Source organism: Tursiops truncatus, chromosome 7 (genome assembly GCF_011762595.2).
Source record: "Tursiops truncatus isolate mTurTru1 chromosome 7, mTurTru1.mat.Y, whole genome shotgun sequence".
Lineage (NCBI taxonomy): Eukaryota > Metazoa > Chordata > Mammalia > Artiodactyla > Delphinidae > Tursiops > Tursiops truncatus.
The window spans coordinates 50,721,261-50,746,248 of NC_047040.1; the positions used below are offsets into that span (position 1 = coordinate 50,721,261).

Genomic DNA, 24,988 nt, shown 5'->3' on the forward strand with positions numbered 1-24,988 from the left:
ACAAAGCAGTAAAGAGGGCAAGAGAGAGTAAATGTTCTTCATGAAGTTAAAAAGAAAGGCAGCTCTGAGCTGGCAGTGGAGACAGCAGCACTGCACAATTCTGAGCCTCCTCAGGTTTTCTCTTTCCATGTTCCTCGTACCATCAAGAGTTCAAGCAGCCAGAGGATAAGTTGTGCACTGTGCAAGGTCACACTGACATGTGACCTCAAGTCCCTGACCCTGGGTAGAAAGAGGAGCAGAATCCCCACTGATTGATGATTCCTTATATAAGGTGAGGAGTGTTTAACACATTGCAGTGTGATTTTTATAAAAAGTGGTTAAGGGCTTCCCTGGTGGCGCAGTGGTTGAGAGTCCGCCTGCCGATGCAGGGGACAGGGGTTCGTGCCCCGGTCCAGGAAGATCCCACATGCCGCGGAGCAGCTGGGCCCGTGAGTCATGGCCGCTGAGCCGGCGCGTCCGGAGCCTGTTCTCCGCAACGGGAGAGGCCACAACAGTGAGAGGCCCGTGTACCGGAAAAAAAAAAAAAAAAAAAAAAGTGGTTAAACATTTTAAAAAGGCTTAAAGGATCCAGCTTCAGTTACTTAAACAATTAAATAAGATACAGTATTTTCTGATGGTGCCATTTGCCAACAGAAATACATATGGGGAGAGTGTGTGTTTATGCATTTTCACATTTCTATATATATGCTAATATATTACTATATATATAAAATATTTTTACAAGGAGAAAAATATCTTTCAAATACATATTTCTATAGTATTGGTCATTGAAATATAATTAGGAACCCAGCCTCTATTAAGTTCAAAGGCAGTTACAGAATACAGGCATGCATTATCTGTAAATTAAATTTGTCAGAGGAAGGCACTTGCATATGGTGATTCATGTACTTTTGACATTCTCTATTATTTTCAGAAACTGATACACCAAACAGTGCCAGTTGTAGATATCTATTCTTCCCCCTTTGTAAAGGTACATAACTTTTTACAAATGTAAGCAATTCTTTTCTGTGTGTGCTTTGCATCTTTTTTACACATAGTGAAAAGCTAACAGTTCACACACTGTAACATTAATGTAACATCTCTGATGAATAAATTATAATTTCCAAAGCATGACTCCTTGGAAATTTGAAAAACAAAACAATAGCATTAAAAGGAATGAGCCTGATTTGATCTTAACAGTTCTTGATTTAATCAAACTGCAGGGGATTTTCATTTCCATAGTAATGTTGTTTATTTTATTAAAAAAATATCTTTGAGAGCTAGCTTGATGTCATTGGTATGTTGTTTCCTTCCATTAGCCAATAAATTCGCTTTCATGGGTAAATACTTAGTTTTTGGCCCCTAGGCTAACAGAGGCACATGAACTGAGGTAGTCATAAATTGGTCAGTCCTGAATTCTACTAATGGAAGATTTTATAGCTTGTTTCTCCAAATGGAAACTTTCTGGCTCAGTTTGGCACTTTACATCCCATTTCTTCTATTTTTCTTTCATCCATTCCATCATTCTCTCTAATTACTAAATTTTTACGAGTGCCAGTCTTTTGAAGACATGATATCTGCTTGAGGATGCATTTATTTCCTTTGATGGGGAAACAAAAGAGAAGGCAGTTGGCAGCAGGAATAATTAAAGATAATGCCAATGATAGTAATGATGATGATAATGAAAAAGCCAATATTTATTGAGCGCTAACTGTGTGCCAGGCACTGTGTTCAGAAATGTATATATTTGCATTATCTTATTTAATCTTGGCAACAACCCTATGAGATAATAATAATTTTAGCTTACATGTTTTATGTGGTAATCAGTATTATAAGGGTTTTAAATGGATTATCTAAGTTGGTTTAATTTAGCGTGGTATAATGGCTGAAGGCTAAACATTTTTTAAAATTTAAATGCTACACACATTATAGAGGTGTAAAAATCTATTGTGACCACATCCTACAATCCTATAAAGGGTTTATTATTCTCAAGTCTATTTTACAAATGTGAAAACTGAGGCATAGAGATGAGAAAATTATCCAAGGTCAAATAACTAGCAGGTGGCGAAGCCAGCATTCAAACCCAGGTCTTTTCACAACAGATTTATGAATATTTGCACTTTATGATTATGCTCAGCAATAGAAATAAAGATGAAAACGCCAAAGAATGAGTGTTGTGTGCCTCTCAGTGACTGTGGAAAACAAACCTGAATGAAATAAAAATCAGACAGATACACTTTCTCCTTTCAAGTTGAATTGCTGTTGGCAATATTTAAACCTCAAATACACTCCTTCTTTGCTGAAGGAGTAGGGTAGAGGTAATGAGGGGAAGAAGGTTTTTTTTTTTTTTCTATTCTTTTCACTATTAATGGCATTGGATGAATTTTTCATTGAGGTTTCACTTGTTTTTTTTCTTTGTAAAGCTAAGTTGATGATCTTTTCATTTGCTTTTCTTTTTGTTTCATGGGTCAGTCTGTATATTTGGCAGGGACACTCCCATATTTGGGTATGTTTGTCATTTTGTGATACCTTTTATTTACAGGCTTGTTACAAGAACTGACAAGACTAGTATCCTAAGATCTTGAAGGATTCCGGGTCTGTGTGTGTGTGTGTGTATGTGTGTGTGTGTGTTCCTGTAGTTAGTATAATTCTATCAATTTCCAATAGTTATTTATTTTAAATTTAAAATTATATTCGAAAATACAGAGAGGAATTAACTTCAAATTTGTGGACTAGAGGAAAAGGAAATCGCTTTAGTGTGTCTTGTGGCCTCAGTTTCCCCAGGCAAAAATACAGGGTCTGAACTAGATGTTCTCTATAGTACTTCTCCACACTGGAACCATAATACATGTTTGCATCTGCCATTGAATAGAATCAGAATAGATTATGACAACCTCTGTAGTACACACAACCTTTAAATTAAAAAAATCATTTATCTTTCTCTTTCTGACTTACTTCACTCTGTATGACAGACTCTAGGTCTATCCACCTCATTACAAATAGCTCAATTTCGTTTCTTTTTATGGCTGAGTAATATTCCATTGTATATATATGCCACATCTTCTTTATCCATTCATCCGATGATGGAAACTTAGGTTGTTTCCATCTCTGGGCTATTGTAAATAGAGCTGCAATGAACATTTTGGTACATGACTCTTTTTGAATTATGGTTTTCTCAGGGTATATGCCCAGTAATGGGATGACTGAGTCATATGGTAGTTCTATTTTTAGTTTTTTAAGGAACCTCCATACTGTTCTCCATAGTGGCTGTACCAATTCACATTCCCACCAGCAGTGCAAGAGTGTTCCCTTTTCTCCACACCCTCTCCAGCATTGATTGTTTCTAGATTATTTGATGATGGCCATTCTGACCGGTGTGAGATGATATCTCATTGTAGTTCTGATTTGCATTTCTCTAATGATTAATGATGTTGAGCATTCTTTCATGTGTTTGTTGGCAGTCTGTATATCTTCTTTGGAGAAATGTCTATTTAGGTCTTCTGCCCATTTTTGGATTGGGTTGTTTGTTTTTTTGATATTGAGCTGCATGAGCTGCTTATAAACTTTGGAGATTAATCCTTTGTCCGTTGCTTCATTTGGAAATATTTTCTCCTATTCTGAGGGTTGTCTTTTGGTCTTGTTTATGGTTTCCTTTGCTGTGCAAAAGCTTTTAAGTTTCATTAGGTCCCATTTGTTTAGTTTTGTTTTTATTTCCATTTCTCTAGGAGGTGGGTCAAAAAGGATCTTGCTGTGATTTATGTCATAGAGTGTTCTGCCTATGTTTTCCTCTAAGAGTTTGATAGTTTCTGGCCTTACATTTAGGTCTTTAATCCATTTTGAGCAAATACTGTATGCTAACACATATATATGGAATTTAAGAAAAAAAAATGTCATGAAGAACCTAGGGGTAAGACAGGAATAGAGACACAGACCTACTAGAGAATGGACTTGAGGATATGGGGAGGGGGAAGGGTAAGCTGTGACAAAGCAGGAGAGAGGCATGGACATATATACACTACCAAACGTAAGGTAGATAGCTAGTGGGAAGCAGCCGCATAGCACAGGGAGATCAGCTCAGTGCTTTGTGACCGCCTGGAGGGGTGGGATAGGGAGGGTTGGAGGGAGGGAGATGCAAGAGGGAAGAGTTATGGGAACATATGTATATGTATAGCTGATTCACTTTGTTATAAAGCAGAAACTAACACACCATTGTAAAGCAATTATACTCCAATAAAGATGTAAAAAAAAATCATTTAGACTTCAGCTATTAAGCCACACTAAATTAAACTAGCTTCAAACTCTGCTGAAAGGAACTGTAAGTGAATACATTTGTTGATAGATGAAAACTGGCTGGCATGCACAGTCATTAGCAGTGGGTGATAGTTTCTTTGGATGTAATGTGGAAAGAACAGAGAGCTGTTTTGGAATGCCTTTGAAGTTTTTTCTTCTAGTTCTAAATATCTGAGATTCTTTACATTTTTCAAAGCAGAATGCGCTATAATTTTTCCTGGGTCTTACAAAGTCACATATGCTTTATGGTCATGGATTTTCAGGGTACTTATAAATCAGACCTCAATAAGAAAAACTCATAAGTTGAAAAGAGTAATTCGAAGGTAACTCTAAATTCCATGTCTTTAAAGGCTGCTTTTAATATGAAAAGTAAAAACAATCTAAGTGATAAGATTGAGCAAATCACATGGTTTAAAATTTTTTATTTGAAACATATGCTCCAGCATGGTTCGAATGGTTTAAAATAAGAAAGGAAGGAAGAAAATCAAAAGTTATTGAGCATACCCTATGTGCCAAGCATGAGTGTCAGGAGCTTGAAATGTGAGGAAAGCCAAAGACTTGCATAATTAGAAGAATCGTTGACTTCATAATGTAGTGCTAAAATGCTAAAATGCAGCTTCTGGTCATATGGAGTGCCTGGGATCTGTGAAAACAGCAGTGACATTCAGGGACATGGAATAAGGGCTTCCAAGGAGATAAAGCCAGGACTCCAAGAAAAGCTTGTGTTCTAGCCCCATAATGTAAAAAAGTTGTTCAATGTCAATGCTCATCAGCAAACATCCTTCTAACAGAATATGGACAGAGCTATGAAGCACAAATTTGTTTAAACAGTTTAGACAAAATTCAAAGGGTAATAGTTGATATTCAGTCATTCACTCATTCATCTATCCATTCATTAAGTTATCTACAATGCACAAAAGCCTAGGACAGAAGATGTCACGGCCATAAGGAATTACAATACATAGTAGAAAGTGAGTCATGTCATAAGAAAGTATAGGTCAGGTTTGTGGTTTTTCAGAGAGAGTAGGGGCCACCAGGGAAAACATCATTGAACAGATAGCCTTTGAGCTGGACCTCACAGGGTAGGCTTGGGTGCCTCATAGAATGGCTCCTTTAGTATCCAAGACTGCATAAGTTATCATCCTTACTGGGGAGTGTAAGGACTCTTTGGTGGTGATCTCCAGCATGTATCTCCTTTTCCTGATATATACTCCCATCAGCAAAGAGTGATCTTTATGAACTGAACTGATGGTAGGGAGGGTTGGTGAAAGGTATTGGAATTTGGTTGTAATGGGAAGAAGTTGAGGAGGGGGTCAGGGTACATCTGCTGTCTATAAAGACCCCAGCTAATTCTGATATGGTCTCTTTAGATTGCCATCTCTCTTTCACATCATAGATGACAAGAGATATTAGGACATCAAAACTAAGTGCAACATTATCTAGTAATATTTGGTAATTGAGAACTACTAAAATTTATGAGGGGGAGGTACCTTGTAATAAAGCATGGTATGTAAAATATGAACAGAGTATGCGTGTATATGTATCATAGGGGTGGAAAGACTTTCCTTCTACCTTCCTAGTTTTGATAGCTGGTTATATAAAATAAACTAACAACAGGTAGATTAACAGGAGAAAAGGTATGTAAATTTATTAATTTTTAGTATTACTTTCAGGAGGGCATAACAGGAAAAAAGCTAAAACTCAAAAAAGCATTGAGTTGAGAGCTTATATACCATCTTCATAGGGACACACACACACACATACACACACATATGAAAATTATGGTTCATTCAGCATTTAGGAACTGTGATATAAAGAAAAAATCTTCAAGGTAAACATTTTCCCCATGGTTGTCCTTCTGAACCTAATCAAGTTGTAATTCTAGACTTTTATGTACAGATTAAGATGAAAAACAAAACGTTATGTGCATTTACCATGTATATATATTATCTCATTTTAAAAACACAAAACTCCTATGAGGTGGTCACAACTATTATTCCTTCTTTGCAGATGAGGAAATTGAAACTTAAATTTAAAAAATAACTTTCCAAAGATCATATACTTTGTTAGAGAAGGGGCTGGGATTTTAAGCAAAGTACGTCTTTTCAGAGATTTGATGCTCTTTATATCAAAGAAGTTATCATTTAAATGTGCATAAGAGTATTTATGCAAGTATTTAATTGTTTGAATTTAACATGTCACATGTGTGATGTAGGTCAGTTAATAAGCAAACAACAAAACCAATGAATTTGTTACTTATATCCTTCTCCTTCCATTTCTATGTACAAAGCAATTTATCCAGCTGAATAATTACTCTTTGCTTCACAGTAAATGGACATTGGTTGTCAGTTCTTAAATCTGACCTTTCAGAAAATTATTGGTCTCAGATGAGGTATATTGTCGTAACAACTCCTGACCAAAACAGGAGACTGTACTTAATTTAACAAATATTTAGTGTCAATAATATTTCTTTCCACCCTCTGACCTGATTTTATTTGTAGTAAACAGCCTGCCTTTATGTGATTAGTGGATAAGATAAATTTATCTTTGTCCTATGTTAACTGAACCTTGTGAGAGTATTCATGTTACTGGTATGCTGTACTAACAGAGTGGAGTGGTCCACCATCGCTTCCAGGCAGGAGGTTTGGTACCTGTACAAGTTTTTCATCTAGTGAGCATTTTAAGATACCATAAAATATTCCTGAGAAACCATTGCTAACCATTTTACTTTTTATTTAATTTATTTTAACTATTAAATTTAAAATATTAATATAATAATAAAAGCTGAGATGATGTAAACATGATGCCATGACTACCATTTAAATTGAAATGAATTGAAAAACATACTTGTACTTTTATCTTGCATATTAGCCATTTTAAATAGTGATAAATATTGAATATTCATGTCCCAGCATGCTGTCATTTCTATCATAACTAATTGCCTAATAAGGTTTGATGAAGTTTTGTTTTGATGGTAAAGACCTTTGACCATATCAAACATTTAAAAATACTAAGTCATGATTGAGGGTTAAAGAAAATACTCTTAAGAGGCATGAGTGATTTTATGCCAACACACTAATCTTTAAAACAGCCCAAGTATTTTTGAGCTGCAATAATGGAAAAAACAACAATACTGGGCAGGAATGAAACAGGAAATGTTTAAATTGTTATTGCCTTAAGCAGAAACTGATGTAAGTAATGGTATTAAAAGTTATACAACATTTTGTCTCTTAATGTTGCCTGAATGGTTGAAATATATTCTTGTGCTATAGACCTTCCTGTTTGTATAGCTTTCACATTGAAGCTAATTTGATTTTTATTGGCATAAGATATTTTCCTTTAAACTCCCAGATCAGCTCCCTAAAACAATATTTATAGGTTTCAACTCCCCTGAACAGAATCACCAACATTCATGGACCCTAGAAAAAATAATCTTGTTTAGAAGCAAAACAGTGTCATTTGATTCTATGTCAGATGGAAAATGGAGTGTTTATTTTGAGGAGATAACTCAAGGTATAAACTACTTACTCTAAGTAATTTGTTTTACTGTTGTTTTTATACCGATAAAAAGCTGACTTTAGGCCATTCTATCAACGCTGTTGAGGTCTTAATGTTTATATTTAGAAGGAAGTTCCTTTATATTTCCTCACTGTCTTTGGCAAATATTTATATTTCTATATCTTCAGTAAATGGTCTTAAGAATTTGAACTCCATTGCTTTTTGTCTGCATTAGCCTTAAGTGCTGAGAAAAATACAATCATTCACTTTTCAGCATACATAAGCTCATTTAGTTGCACTGAATGCTCACACATCACATTATACATTTCCAAACACAATTATAGTATGGCCTAACATAGTCTAAAATTCCATTTTCCACAGCCAGTAAAAACAATTTTTTGGACCAGGTCCAAAGTATGCCAAGTTTAACTTGTGTATTACAGGACTGTTTTAGCATACTAAACCCCAAAGGGTTAGCTATCTTTTCCGCTCTTTTTTCCTTGTTCTTGTAAAGGAGATAAGAGTACTAAATTAAGTACTGAAGCCAATCTCTAGGTAAATTATAATTATATAATTATATATGCATGCATGTATGTGTGAATAGATGATAGATAGATAGGTAGCTAGATAAATTTCTTTTAGTAGAGGGTGGTATATAGAAGCCAAGCTCTGGGTGCTAGGTATGCCTATTTCTACTGAACTGTCACTGCTTGCAGGCCTGTCAGTGGACAGAACAAGGAAATAGATAGATTGATTTCTCTCCAAACTCAAAATTCGCAGATAGCATTTTGCAAAAGTATGGTATAGACATGCATTTAGTCATTGCCAACCTATTTTATGCAAGGCAGTGTTAAAGAGATGTATGGAATAAAAAGATGTTATTTCCTCAACATCAAATAAGACAGGAAAGTTAATGATAGACCAAAAGTAGTAAAAAAGATATTGCAATTATGCTGTAGATTTCTTAGAAGTGGAAGTAAGGATGCTCAACAGGCAGAGAAGGGACATCTATATCAGAGTTGGTTCTCAGGGAAGGCTTCCAGAAGCAAGGGATATACACACTGAGGGTTGAACAGTAAGCGGGAAATGGCTGGGAGAAGAAGTGAAGGAAGTATATTCTAGGCAGAAGAAGAACTTAGAAACTGTAAATTTCTAGAGAGAGAACATAATGATCTATGTGAACTGAAAGTAATTCAATATGGTTGAAGCCCAGAATGTATGTCTATGTAGTGTGTAGTGGGTGGGGAGATTTTGAGACATGTAGCTAGAATATATAATATATGTTATATATGAAACATAATATCATGCAATATATCATTTTATATAATATGATATTAAAGGGTTTAAACATCTTGAGGGTGTCTGGGAGTCATTGAAAGATTTTAAGCAAATGGGAATTCTACCTTTAAAGAATGTTATTTAGTCCATTGTCAGAGACAGTATGCATGTAAATAATTATTATCTAAGACAGAAGCTTTTATATATCCCAGGAAAGTTAGAGAAACAATGGAATGTAAGGTAAGAGTTGGAAAATTATTTCTCCTTGAAAAGCTAAGGGAAATCTCTGTGAAGGGAGAACATTTTGGTTGGGCTTACAACTCAGGTAGGGTTGTAGACTACTCATTTATTACTGATCATTTTATCTTTAAAAAATAATTGTGAATATAAATAATACACAGGTGTCATTCTCCTAAAGTTAACCTTGCTTCTGAAAAATGATATCATGTTTTGATCTGGCAAATTTTATTGTAAAATTTATTGTAAGATACAATTTTTTTTTTTTGCGGTACACGGGCCTCTCACTGTTGTGGCCTCTCCCGTTGCGGAGCACAGGCTCCGGACGTGCAGGCTCAGCGGCCATGGCTCACGGGCCCAGCCGCTCCATGGCATGTGGGATCTTCCCGGACCGGGGCACGAACTCCTGTCCCCTGCATCGGCAGGCAGACTCAACCACTGCGCCACCAGGGAAGCCCTAAGATACAAAATGTAAAGATAATGCTGAAGTATAAATTACAATGAAGTCAATTGTACATTGATTTTTCAATGTCTAAGATTTCAATACAAAGTTAAAAACTAAAGTTATAACAATCTTTAAAAAAAGTTTTATTTTAATATGATTTTAAAGTTAAAGAAAAATTGCAGGAATAGTGCAAGGAACTCCAGGAACAATTGTTTATATTTTGCTCCATTTATCATTCGTTCTCCCTCTCTCTCTCTCTCCCCCCCTCTCTCTCTCTCTCCCTCTCTCTCTCTCTCTCTCTCTCTCTCTATATATATATATATGTATATATGTAAAATTCTTATTTTATTCAATGGGTAACAATAGATTACAATCATTATTTAATTTGGTGTGCAAATTGTCCCATATTTGATCAATGTAGCCTCTCTAATCTGTTTCCTGTATTTCTTTGATATGTCCCCTTTATTCTTTGAATGTTTCCTTTTAAGTTTGTCTTATACTTTCCCTCCCCAGCCCTAGATTCAGCCTATTTTATAAGGAATTCTGATTTCTTTTAGTAGTGAGTGGTATATAGGAAACAAAATTTGGGTGCTTGGTGTGCTAATTGCTAATGGTGTCTCGTTGCTTCTCAGCCTTCTCAATGGACATAGCTAGACATATATATTATATTCATTATCTATAGTTCATGCCAGTACCTCCAGCTTCTATGCAATACCATAGGATATATTTTCGTCTTCCCCTTTCTCATATGTGGAGTTCCCTTCTCCAATCATGAGAAAACTGGTTCTTGATATCCTTAATAATCCTTTGCTCAAGTCAATAGAACTTTTTATTTTTGATAAAAGATGAAAAAATTGATATAGAAGAATACATTTTTGTAAAAGAATAACATGCATGTGTAGTGAAAAAAAAATTTGTGGGAAGGGGATAAAGCTGAAGGAGGGCTGGTATTACCCAGTGTTTAAGCATACTAAAAGCTACATTAACTAAACCAGTGTGATATTGGAACACAAAAATCAACAGAACAGGAGATAGACTGGGCCAAATAAACATGAAAATTGAATATTTGATAAAAGTGACATTTTAAACTAAAGGAAAAAATAAACAATATTTTTAAGAAATAGTATTGGGATAATAGGTAATTTGGGTAATTTGGAAAAATCAAACCATATCATACTGAGACTATGCCTTAAATTTTAGATACTGTTAATTCATTACCCAAAAGAACGCTATTTTTTTTTTAAGAACGCTATTTTTATCTGAATTATTTTTTAAATGATGCAGAAAATATGTCAAGAATTTATTTTTCTTTTGCATGAATAAAGAAACATAGGCATTTATTGGAATTGAATGGGAATATATAATGCCTGCATATAATTAGGAAGAATAGATAGCTGACTATGTGGTAAAATTTAAAAGGCACCTATAACTAAATAGCATTTAACCAACCTACCATAATTACTTAACTTTAGAGTTCTTAATAATCATGTCCTGGAATTTAATTGCAAGTATTTATCATCTGCTAATACATTAGCAGATTTTATTTCTTTGTCAGGTCATCTGGCTCACAGTGTCATATTAAGCAATGAAACACAAAATAGTTAAGTTTTTACAGAAATCAGTATGAGAAGAAAATACACAGAATGTTGACTCTAGATGATTGATGTAGTTTAAGAGGTGAACATCGAGAGATCAAAATATAAGTGTTGGGATCCTAGAAGTTAACCCTGAGAGAAAGTTGAAGAGACATAAGAGACAGACTCTGACTACTTAAATAATATGCCTAGGGCCAGCAGAATGTCACTTTAAGATAACCACAAAACAAGGTTATCCAAGTGAACGCCAAGCTGAAGAAGACATAGAGCAAATTTGTCTCGATCTTTTCTTGGATTCATATCTCTATTGAGTTCCCACACATGTCTTCCCCAAAGAAGACATTCCTTGGAAATTTTAAATCAAGACATTAAAATAGGGAAGGAAAAAAACCCCAAAACAATTCCTTGAAGTGTTGTCATGTAGAAAGATGATCATATTTCTTCTTTCTGTGACCCCCAAATTTTGTACAGTTAGCCCATATCTTCCTTTTCTAGTTATTTCCATAGACAGCATTAATTGAAGTGAGTTTGGTGTACCTAATCAGAAAAATTACCTAACCTGCATGGTTTACTGGTTTCAGAACTTTTGTCTTACTGAACATGTGATTGTTCCAGCACAGAAATTGCTTTCATTAAGACCATCAGTGGCTTCCATATTGATAGCTTTAAAAGAAGCATTTCTGTTCTCTTTTTACTTTTTAAAGTTTTAATTTGTTCTCTTTTTAATTGCTGTGCACATTTGGCACAAGTGACACCTTTCCCTTACTTGACATTCCGTCCAAGTTTGTTGTAGGAAAAACTTTCCCTCCAACTCTCTGGTCTCTCTGACATCTTCACTGATAACGCTTCCCTCTCTATCCTTTCACTTGCCAGGATTTTGTTCTTGGGTCTTCACTCCTCTAACCTACATGTTCTCTCCGAGCTATACCATCCACATTCATAGTTTTATATTTATGTTGCAATACCTCCACCTTCCACCCACACATTTTATCTCTATAACTGATTTCTGTCCTCTCTCCCTGTAATTTAAACATCTAATTGCCCATGAAACATCTCCTTTTGGGCCATCCTTTGGTATTGCAAACTCACTATGCCCCATCAGTGACCTTTTAAATTTTTAATTAAAAATTAATTAATTTTTAATTAAAAAAATTTTTTTTTTTTTTTGCAGTACACGGGCCTCTCACTGTCGTGGCCTCTCCCGTTGCGGAGCACAGGCTCCAGACGCGCAGGCTCAGCGGCCATGGCTCACGGGCCCAGCCGCACCGCGGCATGTGGGATCTTCCCGGACCGGGGCACGAACCCGTGTCCCCTGCATCGGCAGGCGGACCCTCAACCACTGCGCCACCAGGGAAGCCCAATTTAAAAAATTTTTTATACAGCAGGTTCTTATTAGTTATCTATTTTATACATATTAGTGCATATATGTCAATCCCAATCTCCTAATTCATCCTACCACCACCCCCAGCCCCATCAATGAACTTTTGATCATACTTTTTTTCTTTTTATTTCATTATTTTTCTTTTTATTTCATTATTATTCTTCTTACTATCTGATTCTTCCCAGTTGGTGGTGGTACCATCCACCCGGATAATAAAGCAGAAATGAAAGTATTGTCTTAAAATCCTTTTCTTTCTCATTCAATGTACCGAATTATTCACTAAGCCCTAACAGATACCTGTTAGTATCTGAATAGGCTTTCTTTTCCAATTAATGCCTTTGCCTTACTTCAGGTCAGTATCATCTCTCACCAGCATTAATTACTCTAACAGACTTTTTACTGATATCCCTACATCCAGACTTGTTCGTCTCGAAAATGTCTTCCACGTGTTTATCAGTGAAGTCTTCCAAAACTGTAAAGCCGAAGGTGCCATTTTCCTGACTGTAGCCCACCAGTGACTACCCATTGCTGGTTGAATATAGTCTAAGCTCCCCATATGGCACATATGATTTGTCATCTGTCTGATTTTCCAGCTTTACTGCCTGCCACTCTCCCACACACTTTTACCCTCCGTCATAGGAAGATACCTTCCAGTTCCTTAAAACTATGGTATTTCGTGCTTCTATGTTGTTTTTCACCTTCCTTTGCCTGGACTTTCTCCATTTCATCTTCCTAGTAAACAATTCTCCCCTGCTGAACTTCTACTTACTGGCTAAACCTTGCTAAAACATAATAAATTCCTCTATGAGTCTTTATTTCTCTCCCTTCTGAGTTTCTTTTGTCCTTTTTATTTATTTTATGAATCCATGTATTGAATTGGATTGAAATTACTTTTAAAAGTGGATTATTTTTTTCCTTTTAAACTTGAGCTCCCCGAGGAAAGAGCCTGTGTTTTAATAATCATTGTTGTCCTAACCCCCTGGTACATCTTTCGTCACACTGGCCAGTGAAATTAAGCCATGTTATTTTTAAAGGTAGTGTATAAAAGGCAAAAATTTACCTAAAACCAAAATTTACTTTTCAATATCCATAAACAATGTGCTACATTGGAGACTAAATACTCCTTTTCCATACTCCCAACACAGCCAGATTTCTCTTTGTAGTTGGAAGAGATTGTTGTTTCTTTGACTGTATACCAGGTGAAGAAGTTAGTATAAAAAAATGTCCCTATCTTGAAATACAAGTAGCATGCAACAAATGAAATTCTTATATTATGAGAGATTCTTGGGGATGGAGATCAAGGAAACAGCAGATTTACTTCTTTGAGCTCAGGGGCACTTGTGAGTAAGCCCTTTCTGAGATGAAAATCAAGAGGAATTCTGGAAAGGTTGAGAAGGTGAAAAACTTGACAGTGAAGGTTCCTTCAGATTCCAGGAGTCTATGATTCTATTTATAACAAATAACTCACTATCTCAAGGCCAAAAATGGATATCCATGAGCTCTTATACTGAAACAGTGTATACATTTAAAACAACAGCAATGTTCTGTATTTGTTGAACAACCGAGGAAAGTGAGTTCACAATCTCCACAATTTTAAGAAGGTTAGAACCAATTAATAATCATACTTGGAGCTCATCATTGGAAAAGGGAATTGTTAATGAAACAGGAGCAAAAGAAGAGGGAGAAGATAAAAATGCAAAATGACTGTGAGAAACAGAGAAAGGGAATCAAAGTGAATCATATTAGATGGCCTTAATCATTGGAGGCACTAGTGGTTAAATGCACGGGCAATGGAGGAAAGCAGTCCTGGGCTCAAATCTTTGCTTGGCCAGTCCCAGTTGTGCAATATTAACTATCTCTAAAATAGGGATTCTAACTCCTGTGCCAGGTTGTTGTCAGGAGACTTCAATGTAGTAGGGTTTGTAGAGTATTCAGAAGTGCCTGGTTCATAGTATGTGCTTAGTGAATGCAACAGTTGTCAATATTATCCTTGTAGTGGAATATAGTGGGTAGGTAACCACATAGGTAACTCTGAACTTTACAAGTCTATGAATGGGACCCATCCAGCTTTTTTGGTGAAGGTTAAGTATCTGTCTAATAATGTGATTTTGAAAGAGGGTAGGGAATTCTAATTAATGAATTAATTTTTTAATGATTTGGGTTGCTGGTGAGCATGATTTTAAAAAGGGGATTGCATTACAGACATACACCTCAGCATTGCAGAGCCATTCTGTATATTGAGGATAGAACCACAACTTCATTTATATATTTAATCTGACTTGTTTTTTTCCTAGAGTTTGTCAGTGATATTTTGACTAAAAATTTTATTTATCCACTTTTATTCAGTAAAGATTATACAGCAAACAAGTAGTAAAACTTAAAATTTAAGACCTCCATATTTAATCTGCTTTTTTCGGTTCACTTACCCATGCATGTGTAATGCTTACATTGCGAGAATGACCCAGATCAAACTAATGTGTCTCTGAAATCAAGCCTGAATTCTTGCTAGGGTGGTACCTAATTCAAATGATCAGAGTATTATATTTTCCAAGATGTGATAGTAAACCAAGATGCCTTTTTCTTGAAGATCTGAAATTCATCTGAAACAATTAATAGCAGAGGGAAGTCTGCTATTAAAACATATTCTAGTGTGATTATGGGGAGGCAATGTTAGTAAGAATAAAGATATCAGCGTCAGATAGAACTGGATTCAAATCCTATTACTATAACATACAAGACATACAGCCTTTGGCAGCTTATATAATTTTTGTCAATTCTAGTTTCCTTCAGTGTTCCTTGAAAGTAAGAAAATCTACTTTCTAGGTGTGTTATGTAGAATTAACTGAAATAGTGCATATAAGGTAGTCTGCCTAACATATAGTAAATGACTGATAAACACATATCAACTCCCTTGCTCCCATACTTTCCATTGGGCCAGGTGGAGAAAAGAATAGATGAGGGAAGACTGTCATTTTCTAGGACTATAGAGCAGGATAAAAGTTCATAATGTTTAAAAAAGATGCAGAATTTCTAAGATAGACTTGGTTTCCAGTATTTTGTCAGGTATTGGGCCTTGTGTTAGATGATGCAGTAGAAAATGTGTTTGGTGCTGGGCTTGGGAAAATGTTCAGTGACCAGCTTAAATCTGCTATGGATTTAAATTTAGAGTTTAATTAAATGAATGTACAAATAAATTATGGTAACTATAATATGTCATGGAACAATTGATAGGAATGATGCATTGATATGAAAAATAAGATCATACTTCCAGAGATGAGATTTACAAGGGTAGATCATTTCAATGCATATGGAATAGGGGAAAGTCAGCAGAAGTAGAGAGAAAAGCTAAAGTGGACTGAGTTTTTTGAGAAGTGAATGGATAGAAGGGTACAAATATATGTGGTCTGTAGTTATTCTCTCTGTTAAAAACATTTTTATTTTAAAAAGGTATAGGGGTAAGCGAACTATTTCTTTACATTTGAGTTATTTATGTAGAACCTACGACACGTACTATTAAAAACTTGGCAAACTGAGGGGCTGCTTCCATTCAAAGTCAGTGTGAGTCACGATTATCTCTACTGCTGTCTAATTCTAAAAGCTTTGAGAGTCAATAGGCTAGCATTTAGGAATTTTCCATTTACTGACATTGATTCAATACATTTCTTGGTGGTAGCTCCACACATTTATTCATAGGCATTACTGGAAGCTTAAGACAGATTTAAAAATACCTGCCAATTGGATTTAAAGTCATGTTGAAACCAAGCTTAAAATTTGGAGGAAAGCTGGTAATGATGACTCAGTACGGAAGCTAAGTTAATGATTTAGTGATGAATTTCAGATCTGCAGAGAAACTGAACCAGTCTCAGTGTGCAACTACCTTTAGACAACTTTCACTGACTGAAGAATTGCAGATAAGAACATTTTTGACATGTTTCGAGAGTAATGGAATCCTTTGAATCAAATGCTTTTAAACCGTGATATCACATTGATTATTTTCCTAATTGCAGCTCGTCTTCTTATGTGATGGTGCAGCCTCTGTGATTCTGCAGGCTAATGTGACGGGAACCACTCCACACTGCTTCAGTAACAATGTACCCTCCAAATCATGTGTTGTTGCCTGGTGCTTAAGGCTGATATAACACTGCTTGCCTTTCCTCTTAGCCTGTTTGTTGAATATCTATTCATCCTTCAAGGCCCTGTCCAACCATCTCTTTCTTAGTCCTCTGACTCAAAGGGGATTTTACATTAAGGAGGTCTCTTTTTTTTATGTTTATTTAACTACTTACTATGCAAAAGCCACTTCCTTTTATAGTAGATTTAATGTTGCTTGATACACATTGAGCGGTGGGTTGGTGTTTGGTTATGAGAATAGTTTTTAAATGATTCGCTTTGTTGTTGATGTTTTCACAGAATGTCACACTCATTCAAAGGAAGTTGTTTGACTGCCAGCACTAAAGGCTGTCAGAACTTGTGGGAGTGCTAAGTGGAACCAATCAAATTCTAACTGACCTGTTTCTACACTTCAATGACAAAGAGGAATTTCTCCTACTTTGTGAAGTGGAAAGGCTCAGCTCCCATACCTGGCTGAAGAGTTAGCCAATTTGGGGGACAGATTTTCCTTGCCACTTGAAGCTATAAACCTGGTCTTCCTTATTAATTAATTTTAGAAAATAATTCTGATGTAATTTTTATTGAATAGACAATAAACTTTAAGTCTGACACACAAACAAGAAAATCTAGTTTAAATCCATTAACTAGGTAGAATGTGCTTTTTGCCCCAAGGCTGAAAACATTTTTAGTCAAATTGAGAACCATTTCCAAAGTGATTTTTAGATGCCTTGTCAATTTTAATATCCCCATTGTATTTATTCTCAGATAAGTAGAGTTCCTGATTTGAAGAAGTGTAATGACAAATATTTTAAGATGAAACACATACGTAATTATTAGAAAATGTTTTGAAGCATTGCAAGAGATCAGTGAGAATCTATTTTTAGGTTATTACAGACAACACATGAGGGAAAACACATTTTCGGGATAACTTGACTAGATTTATTTTTAAGGTAGTCAGGAACAGTTAGATATTCTGATCTTCCCCTTAGTTTATTGCATCCTGCAGAATGGATGTATTCATTCACTGAACAGATGGATGTATACACAAATAATTGCACAAATTATGATATTGCTATGAGGGAAACAGTGCTGAAGTTACACAAAATTCAAATGGGCTTGTCAGAGTAGTCACCTCTGTGAGGAGGGGAAAGGGCAGCTGCATATGAGCAGTGGGCAGGAGGAAGATCATCTTAGGCAGAGGGAGTGGCACATGGAGAAGAGGCAGGAAGGAGTGCCAGTGTCGATGGAACAAAATGCCAGTGTGGCTAGTGTGGAATGAGCCAAAGGGTCAAGGTTTTGAGATGGAAGTATAGGTAGATGAGGGCCAGATAGGGCAGAAGGTTAATATTGTGGTATAGGTACTCACTATGTACCCACAGAAATGAATGAATAAAAAAGCTTCATAACATAATGGGAACAAGGTGCTTTTCTCTCTTCCATTTTGATGAATATGATCTTTCCTTTTTGCAGTCAGCCAGGCATCCATCTTCTTCATGCAGTGTGGGGAGTGGGGTTAATATTATCAAAGTGAAAGACAAATAAGAGGCCCAGCTTTGAATACCTAAATGGAAATTTTGAGCCTTCAACAAGACAATAGTGCTGAAAGCCAGGCTTTGTTCACACCAAAAAGGGTTTCCTAAATTCCTGTGATCCAGGCTCATAGACTTGAACACTGAGTTTATTATAAACCATGGACAAAAGACACTCAAGAGATAAAGTAAGGGATTTTCTGCCATATGAGATGGGGAAAGCATACCTCTTCTGCCCTGGTAAAGGATAGAAAAGGGAACCCTGATAGAAGGCAATTTATGCAAATGGTCAGACAAGGTTTTCTGACCTCTGAGCTGAAATCCCAGGGTGGGGAGCATGTTTCATTGAAATTGAAAGCTTACAGCACAGTTTTCCAGTGACTTAGTGAGTAGACTACAGCAGAATAAAAATGGTGGTATGGTATGGTATGGTCAATCCCAAGACTTCCTCAGTGCTTGTGTTGGATTGAGGGCTCAGAAAGTTCTGCTTGACCAGTGGGGAATTCAGAAGTCAGCTGAGATGGGCCAGTGTATCTGCCATGCTCCTGCCATGCCCACAGCAAGGGGTCAGGGGATCCCACAAAGAAGTCAAGCATTAACAACCTTGGCAAAGATCCAGATGAAGGATGTATAGGGGAAGGAAAAAATTTCCCTTTATGCTTTTTGGGTTCTTCTGGCTGGTCTAAGAATTAAATTGACATGAGACAGATTAACAGGTTAAAATCAAATTTAATTACATATGTAATGGGACCACATAAGAAAAATGAGACCCAAGGAGAAGTTAGGCAATTATATAAGATGGCTTATATGCCATCTGAGAGAAGGAGAAGGAGTAGAGTTTCGGACTTCAAAGGGCAGGAAGGCAATTCACCTGGAGACTTTGGTCTCCAGGTCCAGGAGTTCCCCCTACCACAACTAGCCCATATTCTTCATAGATATCTATGGTGATAATGCTCTTCCTGGATCAGGCCCTTTATCTAAATTCTTTTAGGCAGTTAAGGAGGTAAAAAAGAAAGACTTCCTAAGTTATTTGTTTCTTAAAAATAATCAGCCTAAAATAATCCTCCTGCCAAAGAGACACATTTTGGCGTGGCAAACTTTGCTTCCCTACAGATGTGACTGAGACTTAAGAGTCCTGCAGCTCCAGTAAAGGCTGAGATTGGGCTCAGTTAGAAGGAGATGATCATAGTTCCCAAACTGATCCAACTGAACAAACCAGCCAGGGATTTCAGCAGTAGATGTCAGCAGGGAGCCAAGTGACCAGACAGATAAGGGACGTGTTGCAGATTCCAGAGAACACAAAGGAGAGCAGGAACCTGCTGGTTTGGGTCTGAGGCTACCTTTTTCCTGCCACTACAAGGTCACAGAAGCCCACCTGTCTATAAACTCAGATACCTCCTTGAAGAAAAACTGTGGGTTGGAGGAAATACATAAAACTGAACATTTACCAGATATGACTAAGATTTTAGAAAAAGAATATACAAGAATATGATGAGGTAGCATTAATTAGCACTTTGTGTTAATTCATTCAATAAATAACCATTGAGTGTGTCTTATTTATCATGCACAGGGAATACAATAGACACTAACCCTTGTCCTCCTGGAGCTTACATTCTAGTGAGAGTAGTTCCCAGTTGAAGCTATAGAAAAAAAGAAAACAGAAAACACATAATTAGAAAAATAAAGATGGGACAATTTATTTTCACATTCAATAGTAGTGTGTTATATATCTTTAATTCCACAACAATGGGGTTGAAAAGTATTCTGGTGGTATGCATGACCTTGCTGTGGTTAAGAAGAGCTAAAAATGGTTACAGAGTTTATTCCTGCTTGGACACTAACTTTAAATAACTTGACGTCTTAACATGCAGTCAGTCATAGAGTCACAAAAATATGGGGCTGGAAAGACATCTTAGTTTGACTGGTAAGGAAACAGATGTGCAAAGAATTGAAGATACAATCACTGCTATAGTTGGGATTTAAATATATGTTCCTTGACATTAGTCCAGGGCTCTTTATAATGGAACAGAGCTTCCATTCAGATCTTAATAGAACGTATTCATTGATTACTTCACCTTGATATCAATAGGCCCTTTCTTGGGCAGGCTCTTATGAGTATGGAGAACACAATGGGCCATGCAAAGATGTTTAAGGAGGGTAGAGGATTAGTAGAAGAATAGACACTCATTAGAGGGGTTAGTTTCTTCTGTTTCTCTTTAGCATGTGAATGATAGCCCAGAAAAGGCCCAAGCAACCTTAGAGGCAGAGTGTCCACCAAGGTGACAACCTACTCAGTAGGGGTAAAAGCGAGGACTCAGGAATGAGGCATCTGGGTTGAAATCCCAGCTCTACCACCTATCAGCTAGCTTCATAATCAGTTGGGAACCTTGTAGCAGGAAAGTTTTTAAATAAAAGATCAATTGCTGTCTCTAACAGTGTTGAGTTTTTGTTGTTGTTTGGTTTGGTTTGAGTTCTGGCACATTTTTAGGTGAGGCTCACGGTGTGAACAGGCAAAGGAGTTTTCTGTGGGAGGTAATGCCTGTAGGCAGAATGAACTGTCCGGTCTCCTCTTGGCGAGGAGCTCAGGGCTGTGAGAACAGAGGAGCTAGGGGGCCTGGAGGAAGGTTCGGAAGATGGAGGAGATGAGATCTTGCCGGTGGTGTTGATGGTGCCTTTGCTGTCTGAGCTGGACTCAGAGTTGCTGCCCCTGCAGTAGGCGCCCAAGCCTGGGAGGATGCAGATACAGACGGCAGCAGAGGAGCAGTGGATGGAGGGGCCGCTCAGGCGGCCAAGAGACACGCAGGATGGGGCTTCTTGATTCTTGTCATCTGGGTCAGGGGTCGATGACAGTCTTTTCACACTGTTGTCCCTCTCTGAGCTCTTATGCTTCACAGCTCCCGCCAGTAGCTTTGCCTGGGAGAATTTGTTCTTGGTGCTTGTACGTATGTGTAGTGGGTGCGAGTGAAAGGGTTAGGCTAAGTCATACTGAAAAAGCGTTCACCATAATAGGAAAAATACAAAAATCATTTCTGATCCCCACCCCCAGAAAAAAACTATTCAAAATAAATTATCCTTAGTATATTTTAATAGGAGATTTAGTCTGTTTATTTTTATGATAAATTTTAGTATTTTGCACAGTACAGTTGTTGAAGAGTATATTTTTGCAATTTAAGCAACAATAGTGAGGTTTTTTCATCTTATTGAATACTACATTAAATTTGAATAAGTTAACAAAGCAAACTTTTCTCTCAAATATTAAGTTTAAATGCTGTTAGAGAAAAAGTTAATGAAAACATTTAAGAAATACATATTTTTCTTTGTGCCAAGTGACTAACTTACAGTTATCTTCTTAGGGCTCCTTAAGTTCTAAGATTGGATTTAAAAATAAATATAGTGTAAGATATAAGTGGGAATCTAAGTTTTCTACCTTAACTTCAGAGCAAAAAGAATATAAACCTAATGCAAGCAATGATGTTATTTTATGGATTTTCTGTAATTAGTTTAACAACGTTCAGATTCTGCAGTTGATAAATCAAGCCTTTGAGCCTTAAGTAAGATTGTATACTTGCTTGTCATTTGAACTGTACCTTGGTTAGATGTTTATTAGTATTCCTGTTGAGTTCCTTCCATCATGTTAATGAAGAAATCATCTCAGTTTTCTAAAATCAAAGTGGACAAAACGAAAGTTAATAATAGAACTAGGACTAGAACCCACTTATTTTATTTTTAGTTCAATGCATTCTCAGACTGATTCCATTTCCTAGTGTGGATTAGAACTGCTCAATATGATCAATGATTTATTTTTAATTCTCTTCTTCTTTGTCTCTCCTCTGGGAGGAAAGAAAAAGGTGTTCTTCCTCCTGTGGACATATTTAGAGGGTGCTAAGAGCTACAGGTTGTCACCATAATGATCATATCCCCCTCTGTGACATTTGATCCTTATTTGTATGGATTATTCAACTAAAGCATGTGTGTCTCTCAGTTTTTTCACCTTTTATTACATGTATATTTTTAAAACATTTTAATCATGCTTTGAGATGGTTTATTTTATTACATAACATACCTCTGGCCTGGAATCTCATGACATTATCGATTGAGTAGAAATTTTTTTAGTGATTTAGATGCAGGAATGTCTCCAAAATAAGTTATATTAAAATATGGGGATTCGCCTTATCTGTAACTTGAACAAAAGTCCCTGCAGTGTGAGTCTAAGTCTTCCAAGTAAAACAATTTTTAATGTAATTTATTTTCAGCTGTTCACAACTTCTTATATCTACTTTTCTTTCTTTTTATTTTCATAAATTAAAATTTGATTGTATAATATAAAAACCTTAGGTTCCCAGGGAGTTTTGGGGGACTTGAAAAATTGTGTTTGTGTGTGTGTGTGTTTCCATATCTTTTTTGCAGTTTCCCCTCTTAGTTGGAAAGCTACACTTGGGTACAGATATCTGGGTACAATGTCACTGATGGAATTAAGAAATTTTTGTTTTTCTAACTTTTGTAGCTCCGGCTAGCTTCACAGGGGTTTCTATCAGTTGAAATGGCATCTTCGACTTCAGCCAAGTGTAGGTTATTAGGTTATGAGTGCCAAAAACGTTGAGTCGTCTCCACACTTCATCCAGCAAGAATAAAAGCAAGATTGTAAAATAATTATAATCTCTTGAATCAAAGCCAGCCATGCAGCCTGAGTCCATCTTTCTTCATTAATTTGTATACAGTTCTTATTTTAACAGAACAAATTTTCAGAGGGTACTCACATGGGACTGCTGAACCAGCTGTACAACTTTTATTTTGAAGAAAAAAGTTGAGCCTCAGAACGGGCTGTTTTAAAGACAGGGAGGGACTTGGCTTTTCCGAGCTTGACCAGCATGTGGAAGGAGTGCTCTCATGGCTGCAATAACCTAGTGAGCTCCTACCTGGGTGCCACGGGGGTAGGAAGGTTTCTGTTTGTTTTGTTCTGTTTCTGAGGGTCCTGTGCACTCCTCTTGTCCATGTCAACGTGACTCGGTGTTTTTGCACACCCTGCTCTGTGGGGGAGTGCCCCAACGTGCCTGTCTTATGTGGCCTCTATGGACACACTGCTCAGCTGGCAGAGAGCAGGGAAGTTTTCTCGAGCACCCAAAAAGAGAAAGAGAAAACTACTTTTTCCTTCTGGGCTCCTTGCAGCACAATAGATCAGGATAAGCTTCCACATTCTCTCCCTGGATTTCTGGAGTGGTTTCCAGGAACAAGTTAAACTTTCACCTTTAAATGGATGACCATGTCACAATCAGGAGGAAACATCTCCAAAGACCCATCTTTAGGTAAGTCATGCTACATCCTAGGTGGCTCCAGGGCTATCAGGAAAAGTAATTTCTCTTTTTCATACTTAACTTGGGAATTCTGGCACTAAACTACGGCAAAGCAATAAAGAGTGTGCCTAAAGTTTAATTTAATGCATACTGAAGGAGTCCTTTTATTTTCTATTTTCTGAAACCCTATGCCCAAGCTTTTATTAATTCTTCAAAATGTATTTTAGAAATGCATTGCATTAGCTTTTTATGCACATGAATGACATAGCACTGGAAAAACTTCTGAAACATTATGCAATCCCTCTCTGTTTCTAGTGGTTGCATAGCCCTGTAAATGGGAAATGTTGTGCTTGGTTCTTTCAACTGATTTCGCTCAGAAGTAGTATTTCACTGCTGTGAATGCTACACTTTTTTGAAGTAATATATGGGGAGACAAATTTGAACTTGATGGCTATTATACTAGAGTGTGTACATCTTACAGCTAGTTCAGGAGTATCTGTATAGCAGTTAAAGAAACAGTAGGGCAATAGGAGATATTTTACACTGGGGTGGAATCTTGGGCCAGGCAGAATGTAGATCTAGTATAATGGATTGGGCTAAGGTTTTATTTTGAGGGGAGAGACACTCTTTTTCTAAGACAGCAGCAATTTCTTCATTGACTCTATAACTCTTGATTCTTTAGTTACCTGTTATGTGCTTTAGAATCCAGAATTGGGAATTAAGAATTTTAAAGTAGCTAGAAAATGAACACAAACAATTTCTGCCTCTTAAAACGACAAGTTTAAAAAGTTAATTGTATAATAAATTTGTGTTTCCCCCCAGGTAGTATCTTAAATATAGCAAAGATACTACATGTTAACAATACTAAATGTTAAAGTCAATTTGCAGCCACTGGTTGTTGATCTTGAATTAACAACAGGATGATAGAAGTTTATGGGTGGAATTCCTGACATTCCATCGTTGTTAAATAATGAATAAGAGTGGGCCTCAAGGAGTATAGTTATATAAAATGTTTCAATTTTATGTATTGATTAAGCATTACAACAATATTATTAGTAGAAAATAATATACTCTTGCAATGCTTAAAACAAAATGTTAGCCCAAATCTGTTTTAAAACCTTTTGAAGATAAATATTTTTAAATCTATGTTATGGATTTCATATAATGTGTCTACTTATATATGCATTTGTAAATTTAACCAAAAATCCAAAATGACCCCCCCCCCCCCCCGCCGCAAATGTGTATTCGCCTGCCATATTTCTTATGGCAGGAACTGGAAAAGTTCTTCCAGTCCCTACATAATTCACTTCTATTTTCTCTCAAGTGCATGTGTGACTTCAAAGAGGTATGAGAGT

At 36.5% G+C, this 24,988-nt stretch overlaps 1 protein-coding gene across 9 annotated transcripts in view; it reads left to right on the forward strand.

The window, feature by feature from the left end:
• The window catches only part of PDE1A (phosphodiesterase 1A), a 353,371-nt gene that overhangs the window by 62,029 nt on the left and 266,354 nt on the right, over positions 1–24,988 (forward strand). The window contains exon 1 of one of the 9 annotated variants that reach the window (XM_019931568.3): positions 23,183–23,645. The exons of the other annotated variants lie outside the window; for them this stretch is intronic. Coding sequence (XP_019787127.1) covers positions 23,593–23,645 — 53 coding nt within the window. The 5' untranslated portion in view covers positions 23,183–23,592. Of the gene's footprint in view, positions 1–23,182; positions 23,646–24,988 lie in introns of those variants that run through there. 9 annotated transcript variants of the gene reach the window in all.